The 12,062-nt window shown below is 46.7% G+C and overlaps 1 protein-coding gene across 10 annotated transcripts in view; it reads right to left on the bottom strand.

Annotated features, from left to right (window-relative positions):
- atp2b2 (ATPase plasma membrane Ca2+ transporting 2) overlaps positions 1-12,062 on the bottom strand; it is a 249,752-nt gene that overhangs the window by 60,294 nt on the left and 177,396 nt on the right. For all 10 annotated transcript variants that reach the window (XM_077202580.1, XM_077202581.1, XM_077202577.1 and 7 more), the window contains 2 exons: positions 8,267-8,431; positions 7,946-8,160 (listed from right to left, as the gene is read on the bottom strand). In XM_077202580.1, coding sequence (XP_077058695.1) covers positions 7,946-8,160; positions 8,267-8,431 — 380 coding nt within the window. The remainder of the gene's footprint in view (positions 1-7,945; positions 8,161-8,266; positions 8,432-12,062) is intronic.

Here is a 12,062-nt window from a genome sequence, read left to right as displayed (position 1 = left end):
CACCGTTTCCACAACTCCGTTAAACCCTTTTCTATTATGTGCAGGACCCATAGAGAAATATTTGGCAGAAGTTTCCACGCTGCCAGAAATTCCGATAAGGGAACCAGTCTCTCGAGACTGGCCTCTGGATTTGATTGAACAATCATTTCGGCGCCCTGAAGCGGCGAACCGGCAGGGAACAACCGAACTGACAGTTCTACAACCCTCCTCAGAGGATTGCACGGGAACGCTGACACCTCGGCGCCCTGAAGCGGCGAACCGGCAGGGAACAACCGAACTGGCAGCGCTGCGACCCTCCTCAGAGAGTCGCACCCCAGGTAGAACTCCCGGGAGCATTGATTTCAGGGGCTTGACCAAAGATCTCCAATAGAAGCTCCACCACCTCGGGGTGAAGTCTCCATTCCCCGGGCCTCAGCCCCTGCCTCAACAGGATATCTGCTCTGATATACGAGATCGTCAGTGTGTTGTCCGGACCCTCCGCCGAGCGACCACTCGTGATCACTCCCGACTTGTGAGGGAAGCATACGTCGATAGCATTATGCGTTGACAAGAAACCCCCAACACTGGGCCTGGGCGAGGAACCAAGGTTCTTCCACATGACCGAGGCACGAAGGCATAGCCGCGTGACCTTGATCATGCGAAAACGAATTTCCCCTCGGAGAAAACCCCTTGGTCCTGAGCCACCACTGCAGGGGTCTCATGTACAGAAGGCCCAAAGCAATTACGTTGAACGCAGCTGACATGAGACCCACACTCTGAAACTGTTTCACAGTGAGTGACTGGCCTAGATAAACCCATATTACACCTAGAAAAATGGTCCTCTGAGCTGGGAGGATCACACTCTTCTGGCGTTGAGTGGCAACCCCAACATCTTTAAATGAGACAGAACAACATCTCGATGCCGAACTGCCATATGCTCAAATTGAGCTAGGATCAACCAATCGTCAATATAATATAATACGCGAATGCCCTGGAGTCTCAAAGGAGCCAGAGCTGCATCCAAGCATTTTGTAAAGGTGCGGGGTGATAAACCTAGGCCAAATGGAAGAACCCGATACTGGTATGCTTCGCCCCCGTTTTTAAAGCGAACCTCAGGAACTTCCTGTGATGAGGATGGATAGATACTTGGAAGTACGCGTCCTTCAAGTCTACTGAGACAAACCAGTCCTCGGACTGAATCTGTGATACAATCTGTTTGAGTGTAAGCATTCTGAACTTGAGTTTCTGAACTCTGCTGTTTAAATGGCGCAGATCTAGAATAGAACGCAACCCTCCATCCTTCTTTGGAACAATGAAGTACGGATGTAAAACCCTGACTCTCTGCTGGGAGGAGAAACCCTTTTTATAGCTCCTTTTTGAAGAACTGTCAGTACTTCCTGCTCCATAACCAGAGCCTGCTGTGAGCCCACTACCGTAGGGAGGACCCCCTGAAATCTGGGCAGACGAGAACCGAGCTGAATTCTGTAAGCCTTTTCTATTATGTGCAGGACCCATAGAGAAAATATTTGGCAGAAGTTTCCACTCTGCCAGAAATTCAGATAAGGGAACCAGTCTCTCGAGACTGGCCTCTGGATTTGATTGAACAATCATTTCGGTGCCCTGAAGCGGCGAACCGGCAGGGCACAACCGAACTGACCATTCTACAACCCTCCTCGGAGGATTGCACGGGGACGCTGACAACTCGGCGCCCTGAAGCGGCGAACCGGCACGGAACAACCGAACTGGCAGCGCTGCGACCCTCCTCAGAGAGCTTTATTAAAGATGACGACAGTCCTCTTTTTATTTAGATCTTGCCTACCTCTAACTAGCTTAGTTCCTACGACCCTCCTCGGAGGATCGGAGGAAAAAGCAGGCACCTCGGCACCCTGAAACGGCGAACCGGCAGGGAGACCGAACTGACTGCTCTACGACCCTCCTCGGAGGATCGTATGGGGACGCTGACACCTCGGTGCCCTGAACGGCGAGCCGGCAGGGAACAACCGAACTGGCAGCGCTGCGACCCTCCTCAGAGAGTCGCACCCCAGAGGGTTTCTCAAAACCGTCCCTACCCCGGAGGGGACCACCCTTAGAAGCCTGATAGCCTCGGCATCAGGTCTCCTTTTTTTTTTTTTTTGCACTCTATGCCAGTTTCAGGAACATAGATTGGTGAGGAAGAAACCTCTGGAATGCCGCTGAAAGGTTTAGTTTTCTTGAAAGCGGAGCGTCCAGAAGAACAGACATTTTTATCTTTCTTTATTTTTATATCAGAAAAACGTATACATATAAACATATATATATATATATATATATATATATATATATATATATATTCTCGGATATATTCTCGAATAGAGTCAATGCTGACATCCTCACATTCATCTATGTCCTTAAATACTTTACCCACCAGTACTGCCTCATAAAATTTATTTATTATTAAAGATGGCTGGTGGGTAACGTTGGGGTTAAAAAATGATGACGCCGACTCGGGAGAGAGAAAGCTCGCAAGCGTCTCTATAATCCAAGGCACTGTCATACCATGATACTTAATACCCATAACATTACTCTGGTTAGACGTTTGGGTATTAAACACATAAAATAGAAACCGGTTTATTCCACGATCTCGACACCTCAGTGTGGAGATAGGGAAAAACCAGTAGTCCCCGACGAGGAGGTTGAGATACAGAGTTTTCCTTTTTTTTTAGATATATTTCATCTAATAAACTCTTTTTATTGTCACTCTCATAATGTTCAGCTGTCCAGTAAATATTTAATATTTAACTAGCAACAGCATTAGAAAAACCTCCTTTAAAAAAGCTCCTCCTTATTCAACAGAGTTATGAGCTGCCTATTTATTTAAAAATCAAACATCTGCCTTTTTCTTAATATTTTTATTTGTTTTGTTCACTTTTTCTTAACAAAACACTAACGATACCAATTCCTCGGAACTGGAAATCGCAGCACACTGGATCTGCAGGTGAAAGCTGAGATAGGGCGGGGCCCGTCCCAACCCACGCTGTCAGATCCGTTTGCGGACCCCAAAATGCGAGTCGCCGCTGTGTCTAGGCAATAGCGGGACCCGCGCGGGGAGCGCGAACCAAACCATTCTCCTCAAAGAACGATAGGCGAGAGCGGAGCGTCTTCATAGATAGACTCATACAATGCTCACAATCAGCCCCCTCGAGGACTGACTGGGCATGCTCCACTCCCAAACAAGCAACACAAAGCTGATGTGTGTCCCCACCCGTAATATAACAAGGGCAGGGAACAACACACCGTCTATAATCTTGCTTGCTCGCCGTAATAATGATAGATATATTGGGCTTGACAGACAACAATAAATAGACAAGGACAGATATACAGAGAGCGCTTGCTGAAGGTACAGAAGCTGTCGCGGTCTGATTTCAGGGCTGCTTTATAGTTTCCTGGTCTATGACGTCCCCTATGTCGTAGTGGGCTTCCATTGGACTGATTTTACACATGCTTCATGACGTAATCACGCAGAGCGTTTCCCCACCGCTCCTCAAACGCAGCTCGAGTTCCCTTGAAAGGGAACTAATAGCATTTTCACAAATATGTGTATATCTTTTGACTGAAGTGTGTATGTTTTGACAGAAGTGTGTCATTTTGCAAACAATCTAGGAATTATGCCAATTGAGTGTGGTGTTTGGATAATTATGATTACATTTTGAAAAAAAGAACCCGGTTTTCAAAATTGTGTGTAAACAATTGAAAAACTGTAATATCACGTAATTCTGACTTAATATCACACAAGTCTGACTTAATATCACACAATTCTGAATTTATAACTTGCAATTCTGACTTTATATCACGCAATTGCAACTTTATATCACGCAATTCTGACTTAATATCACGTAATTCTAACTTTATATCACGTAATTCTGACTTAATATCACATAATTCTGACTTTATATCACATAATTCTGACTTTATAACCTGCAATTCTGACTTTATAACATGCGATTCTGACTTCATAACATGCAATTGTGACTTTATATCACGCAATGCTGACTTAATATCACTTAATTGTCACAGTGTCTGGTTTGTGTTCCCTGGGTTGTCACTAGAGATCCTCGATCTCACGGTGTCTTTCACGTTTGACTTCAATTCCCAGCATTCTGTCTGTCACTCATCAGTTCATTGCACTCAGCTGTTTCCCATCACCTTGTTAGTTCTGTGTGTATAAATACCCTGCCTGATTAGTGTTTGTTATGGAGTCCTTGTTATTCGTCACACAACTTCGGAGTTCTGTGTTTCTTGCCTGTTCTTGTTTTTTTTCTCGTGTATTTTATGTTTTGGATTGCCTTATGGATTTTGACCCTTGCCTGGACTGGATGTATGATTACGGATTTCCCCAATAAATTCTTACTGCAATTGGATCTCTGTTTCCCGTGTGTGGATCGTGACAGAAGGACTCCGTCATGTCTAGATCCAGCGGCAAGAATTTTCGTGGCTCTTCCCCAGCCATCGAGAGGGGGAATTCAAAGAACGAAGAGGTGCCTCCGGTCAAACGGAGGAGATCATTGCGGCCAAATCCTCCGAGTCTCCTTCCATCAGGATTGAACAATCGTTTGAGGGAACCCGTCTGGCTAGGTTTTCTGGAACCCGTGGAGGTCGCAGGAAAGGAGGTGCTAGAGGTGAGCGCCAGCACCACTTTCCACTTCGGTCCCTCCTCGACCCTGGGCTGGTGATGTCCAATCCAGAGTTCAATCCACCGCTGGCGCCGTCCAGCCCCGAGCCCTCACCGCTGGCGCCGTCCAGCCCCGAGCCCTCACCGCTGGCGCCGTCCAGCCCCGAGCCCTCACCGCTGGCGCCGTCCAGCCCCGAGCCCTCACCGCTGGCGCCGTCCAGCCCCGGGCCCTCACCGCTGGCGCCGTCCAGCCCCGAGCCCTCACCGCTGGCGCCGTCCAGCCCCGGGCCTTCACCGCTGACTTCGTCCAGTCCCGAGCCCTCTCACTCTCAGAGACGGAGGAAGAGGACTTCCTATGTCCCGCAATGCCCTGAGGTCCTTCCTGAGCCCCCTGTCAGCCCAGAGGCCGTCTGGTAGCCGCTCCGTAGAGGTGGGGTTATGTCACAGTGTCTGGTTTGTGTTGCCTGGGTTGTCACTAGAGGTCCTCGTTCTCACGGTGTCTTTCACGTTTGACTTCAATTCCCAGCAATCTGTCTGTCACTCATCAGTTCATTGCACTCAGCTGTTTCCCTTCACCTTGTTAGTTCTGTGTGTATAAATACCCTGCCTGATTAGTGTTTGTTACGGAGTCCTTGTTATTCGTCACACCACTTCGGAGTTCTGTGTTTCTTGCCTGTTCTTGTTTTTTTTCTCGTGTATTTTATGTTTTGGATTGCCTTATGGATTTTGACCATTGCCTGGACTGGATGTATGATTACGGATTTCCCCAATAAATTCTTACTGCAATTGGATCACTCTGTTTCCCGTGTGTGGATCATGACAGTAATTCTGACTTTACATCGTGTAATTTTGACTTAATATCACGTAATTCTGACTTTATCACATAATTCTGACTTAATATCACATAATTCTGACTTTATAACTTGCAATTCTGACTTCATAACATGCAATTGGGACTTTATATCACGCAATTCTGACTTAATAACTTGCAATACGACTTAATATCACGTAATTCTGATTTTATATCATTTAATTCTGACTTAATATCATGTAATTCTGACTTTATAACTTGCAATTCTGACTTATCACGTAATTCTGGCTTTATAACTTGCAATACTGACTTCATAACACGCAATTCTGACTTATTATCACACAATTCTGACTTTATAACTTGCAATACTGACTTCATAACACGCAATTGCGACTTATATCATACAATTCTGAGAAATAAAGTTAGAATTGAGAGATACTCGCAATTGTGAGATAAAAAGTCTCTTTTAAACTCTTAACTTTTAAAATGTTTTTTTAAAAACTTTTTATTCTGTGGCGGAAACAAGCTTCCATATAAACGGGACATTTTGGTGTTCATGCATGTTTCGTGCTATAAAGCATTAAAGTGGAAGAAAACACTTGTGCTTCCGCTTGAAATGAGGAGCAGCAGCAATTCATCACATTTAAGAGCATCAAAACGCCACTTATTGATTCAATTTTGCGATAAAAAGGACAGAGTTTGAAAGCTGAGACGTTGTTTCTTATCAGAAGTAAGAGAACACAAAGCTCTTTGCCATCATTGGAAGGGAAGCGCGCTACAAATAATGATTGGTGTAGGGTAAAACGTGGACCTGGCCACCCTGGCTTGAACTATGGGTGATTCATTGGGTCAAATAAAGCCTGCATTAATGTCTCTATTTTTTAACTGTTAATGCATTATTGTCACGTTAACTGCGACAGTGCTAAATTCAACAGAAGAGACATTTTCACACACATTAAGAGCTGAAGTCTGACATGTTTTTCTGCACCCTTTTGATTGACAGGATATAAACTGATCATCGACTGTTTTTAAACAATCTGCCATTGGCCGATAGTGAAAATAATAGCTTTTATTGGCCAATACCGATTATTGGCTAGTAAATATGTGAATCCATAAAAACAATAAAATACAAATACCTGACATATATAGTGAAAAGAAAACAGTTCAGATGGATGCAAGAATGTGAACAGGATATACTCTGATCAGGGTTGGCATTAAAAGTGTTCCTATGATGCTCAAAATCACTCTCTGCGTAATCAGGTCATTAGTTTAATTTAATGTCAAAGTATTAAAGGATTAGTTCACTTCAGAATTAAAATTTCCTGATAATTTACTCACCAACATGTCATCCAAGGAGTTCATGTCTTTCTATCTAAAGTTGAAAAGAAATGAAGGTTTTTGAGGAAAACACTCCAGGATTTTCTCCATATAGTGACTTCAATGGAGTCCAACGGGTCAAAGGTCCAAATGTGAGTTTCAGTGCAGCTTCAAAGTCTCGACACGATCCAGCCGAGGAATAAGAGTCTGATCTAGACAAACCAGCGGACATTTATAACAAAATAAATAATTATATACTTTTTAACCACAAATGCTCATACATTACGTAATCACGTTGAAAGGTCAAGCGTGACGTAGGTGTAATTACCGACCTAGTGTTTACAAAGCCAATGTGCAAAGACTAAGTCAAACGCCATGTATATAAAAAAAAAAAAAAAGGTAAAACAAAGATGTTGGATGATTTTGAAGTTGGATGAGAAAATGAGATTGTTCACACTACTCTACATTTTCCGCCTACGTCACCTTACCGCCTGACCTTTCCAATGAGATTACGTGTGGCGCATCAGTGCTAGTGCAAGACGAGCATTTGTGGTTAAAAGTATATATTTTTTTATTTTTTGTTAGAAAATTACTGATTAGTTGTCTAGACTCTTATTTCTCGGCTGGAACGTGTCCAGACTTTGAAGCTGCACTGAAACTCACATTTGGACCTTCGACCCGTTGGACTCCATTGAAGTCACTATATGGAGAAAATCCTTTAGTGTTTTCCTCAAAAACCTTCATTTCTTTTCCACTGAAGAAAGAAAGACATGAACATCTTGGATGACGTGTGGGAGAGTAAATTATCAGGACATTTTAATTCTGAAGTGAACGACTCCTTTAATATCATGTAGATGTTTGGAGGCTCTGGTGCTCATTCTTGTGCTCGTCCACTATCCTGCATTACATCACCAACAGGAGGACTTGGGACCCAAGGGTTTAGGGCAGTATTTGGGACACAAGCATTTTGTTTAATGCTATGAAAATGAGCTGTTGCACACTTCTCTAACTAAAACTCAAGCAGATTTAGAGCAGGTAAATGCACAACTGCGAAAATGAAACGTCTGTCATCATTTACTCACCCTAAAACCATAATTTTAGCCAGCAATGCTGAAAGAACAGTATCATAAAAGTATGTAGTTAATGCTATCAGTCTGTCCACACCTAAACAGGGTGTATTCTTCATGTACCTTCACAGAGTAGGCCAGAGAGATGGTAACTGCAAGCGGAAGGCCTTCGGGAACTGCAACCACCAGGACTGTAACACCAATTATGAAGAATTTGACAAAATACTGAATGTAGACTGGAGTGCACTCCGGCAGCCACGGCCTCTTCTGAAGCACAAAGTTATCGATCGCGAAGTAAAGCACCAGGATGATGACTGTAATGGCAGACATTACCAAACCTGAGGGCCAGAACACATTTAACAAGGCATTAGTGTTCCACTGCGGTAATAAAACACCAAACCTGTAGACTCCTAATCCTCCAAACACCCTGAAAACACGGAGCACCTGCTTTGCCGATTTGCACAGCCAGCTTTGTCAGTTTTCCTTGCAGAACGGATTTCTCTTTCTTGGAGACGTTGGCCTTCTTCTTCTCTTTTTCATCGGTTTCTCCTCCCTCTGCGCTTTTCAAGGGCTGCATCTCCATCGCGGCGGCGCCATCTTGCTTTTTCACTGTAAAGACCACAGAAAACACATGTTGGTAATCTGTCCTTTGCTCACTACTATATTCAATGCTGGACCTCGTTGTGAGGGAATCACAAAATAAGAATAAACCAGTGTGAACTCTACTGTTGGGTTTTGTATGTTTGTTTGTATATAAATAGTAATTCGTTAACATAATATATGAATGACCGTTATGTGCTACCAGCCACCGAGTGCACTTAAAATTCCAATAGAAGTCAACATTTCAAGAGGACCAGTAATCTTCTTTTATGTTAAGTACAATTACTTTGATTTGCAACCAAATTCAGCAAACCACCAAATGAATATGTTATTTGAATATCTACATTGATCAGAGGAAACGTGAGGCGGTGAATGAAATTTACATTTATCCAGGAAGTGGATTAAACCCCAATCCTGGTAACATTACATGGTTGAGAGATGACTGGAAAACCTTTTCATGGGATCTGATGACAGAAGTATCAAGTTATATGGGACAAACATCTTAAAGGGACAGTTCACCCAAAATTTAAATCATTACTCAACCTCCTTTTGCTTCAAACCTGCATGACTTTCTTTCTTCTGTGAGACAAACATTCTGTCAGTAACATTTACAGAACGTTCGCTCAATGTCATCTGGTTTTTAATAATGTTCTCAAACTTGCCTTGCCTAAAGTTTTTTAAATGTTACGACTTGTTTCAGAACATTCCGAGAAACATTCAAAAGTAACATTCCCATAATGTTTGAACTTGGAACAATGATGAAATGGAATGTTCCCTTTAATGTTCGCATAAACCAAGATTCAACTTTTTTTTTTAAACATTTAAAATCTTGATGTTTTTGTCTTTTGTCTGAAACACAGGTTCCCTTTCGTTGTCACTCCGAGTTACGTCGGATGACGACGAATGGGGTTTCGCTTAGAACACCTATCGACTTTGAGTATTACAAAACGAGCCAATGGCAAAGAAATGCCATGGGTCTGCGGAATTTGCATAGCGTATCTCCGCCTTACCTCGTGGGTATAAAAGGAGGACTCCTTTTATACACAGCTCACAGTGCCTGCTGATCTGTGCAGTGATCTGCCAGTGTGTGTGTGTCTCCCTGTGTGCTTCAACATCGCAGAGTTTTTTTCTCCTCTCTTAAAAGAGCTCGCACGCGGCACGTCTTTTTAAAGACGGCTCGCCCGTGCATTTCTGGTTGCAGCGGACTGGTATCGGACTCTGATGGGCACGAGCGCTGTCTAGTGTGTTGGGCTTTGATCATGCTTGAACAGCGCTCGTGGATGACTCATGTTCTCTCTGGGAACGTGATCATCGCGTCATATATAGGTCGAGACTCGGTGAACTCGCAAGAGTGAGAGTCCCCTCATCCACCCCCCGATCTTCGGCTGGTGGCCAGGGTGACCTGAGGGTGTTGGTCTGAAACAAGGCGCCGACTCTGTCCGCGACCCCAGCCCCCCTCTTTAATGACGGTGCCCGCTAGCGAACTGATGATTCCACGAGTCTACCCCCAAAAAAAAAAAAAAGGGGTGGCCCGTGTGTTTTCATTTGAAGCTACAGAGGATGATGCTGTGTCTGTAGCAGCATCACTAGGTGGGCTTGATTCTTCTGGAAATGACGACTCGTCACAGCTGCCACCCTCTGGTGTGCATACGGTTGTGCCTGAGTCTGATCCGGAGATGACGGCCATGCTTTCCCGGGACGATTGGTTTTTGGGTGAGGCCGCCGACCCGCGTCCACGGCAAACCCCAATATCTTTCCTCCCGGACGTGCATGATGAGATCACGGGTCCGCTCGTTGGTCTCATCCGCCTTTCCTCCCCTCAGGGGCCGCTGCCCATGGGTACACTGGGGTCCCCCCGGTTGAACGCTCTGTTGCCATGCTACTGTGTCCTCAGAGTGCTTCCCGGCGCAATCCTAAGCACCCGTCCAAAGCCTGTAGTTCTTTCCGTCTACACTAATCTGTGGCGAAATCCTATAGTGCCACAGGACAGGCAGCCGCCTCACTGCATCCCATGACCGTTCTGCTGGTCTACCTGACCCAGATGCTCATGGACATGCAGGAGGGCGGGACTGACCCGAGGCTCTTCAGTGAGCTGCGCGCCGCCACTGACCTTGCTCTCCGAGCGACGAAAGTGGCCGTACACTCTCGGAGTCAGGTGATGTTCACCATTCTGGGGCTGACCGGTCTGAGGTGCACGATGTCGGGTGGACCCTTCTGCTCGACACCCCCATCTCCCAAGTCGGCCTCTTCGGCGGTGCGGTTGAGTGCTTCTGCCCTACAGTTCTCAACCGCCCATGAGCAGATTGAGGTTATTCTGCCCGACGGCCCCGCCGTCCGCTCAGATCCCTCAGTCTGCCCACCGCCGAAGGCACCCTCCTACGGTTCCAACCCTGCCCATTCACCCGGGCCTGGCTCTGGAAGACCGTAGGTGGGACGCCACAGCCCTCTCCAGCCCCGCCCCCCGCTAAACGCCGGGTTAGCGGCACTTTTGAGATGGGCTGCTCAGAGATGAGACTCAGTTCTTCCAGGAGTTGGTAGCAGGGCCACTCCTTTCCCCGGTGGAGGGCTGGCGAAGAATCCTTATTCAGAAAGAACTGACTCTCTCGTCTCTGAGCATATAGAGTTCTCGGACAACACAGAGCGCCGCCCACAAGCCGTGCTCTCCTCGTCCCCCTCTGTTCCAGAGGCGGTTGACACGGCGTGCCGTCCACGGACCGCTTCGCCCCTGTCCCCCTCTGTCGCCAGACCCCTGACAGAGCAGGCCCCCGTGGAACGCTGGTCCTTCCCTGGGCTCCTCTGTCAGGGTGCGGTTATGACCTTGCCCCCACACCGGGCCGCTATGCCGTCCACGTCTGGGCCGGTCATTACGCTTCGCTGCACCACCCGGGGGACGTCTGTGGTTCTTGACGCCGCTGGTACAGTTGGGAGCCTGCCTAGAGCTTCCCTTCTGTTCCGCTGGGTCGCGCGAACCATCGGCTCGGCTTGCGATTCAGTTCGCACGGTCTCCTCCCCGCTTCAGGGGAGTCTGCTCCACTTTGGTCGGTGGCTATGCCCCTATCATGAGAGCGGAGGCTGCTACCCTACTGGCGATGGGTGCGATTGAGACTGTTCCTCCAGCCGAAATGAGGTCCGGGTTTACAGCCCCTACCTCATTGTCCCGGAGAAGTCTGGTGGGTCACGGCCAATCCTGGACCTACGCATCTGAACCGCTCCCTTCACAGGCTGCCGTTCAAGATGCTCCTGGCCAAACGCATTTCTGGATGTGTGCGGCCACAGGATTGGTTTGCAGCGATCAACCTGAAGGACGCCTACTTTTATGTCTTCGTTCTCCTTCGACTCAGACCATACCTACGGTTTGCTGTCAGGGCACGCGCATATCAGTACGCTGTTCTCCCATTCGGGCTAGCCCTGTCTCCTCGCGCCTTCACAGGGATTGTTGAGGCATCCCTTGTTCCTCCATGGGAACACGGGGTTCGCATCCTGAACTATCTCGGTGACTGGCTGTCTTAAGCTCACTCCTGAGACCAGGTTTGCGAATACAGGGACCCAGTGCTCCGGCACCTAGCTCGTCTGGGCCTTCGGGTCAACTGGGGAAGGAGTAAACTTTGCCCCGTGCAGAGGATCTCTTTTCTCGGTATGG

The sequence above is a fragment of the Siphateles boraxobius genome, unplaced genomic scaffold (genome assembly GCF_051911475.1).
Source record: "Siphateles boraxobius isolate OS27281-9 unplaced genomic scaffold, OSU_SipBor_1 5, whole genome shotgun sequence".
NCBI classification, from domain to species: Eukaryota; Metazoa; Chordata; class Actinopteri; order Cypriniformes; family Leuciscidae; genus Siphateles; species Siphateles boraxobius.
The sequence above is the reverse complement of the archived record's forward strand: the minus strand, read 5'-3'. Positions and strand labels throughout refer to the sequence as shown.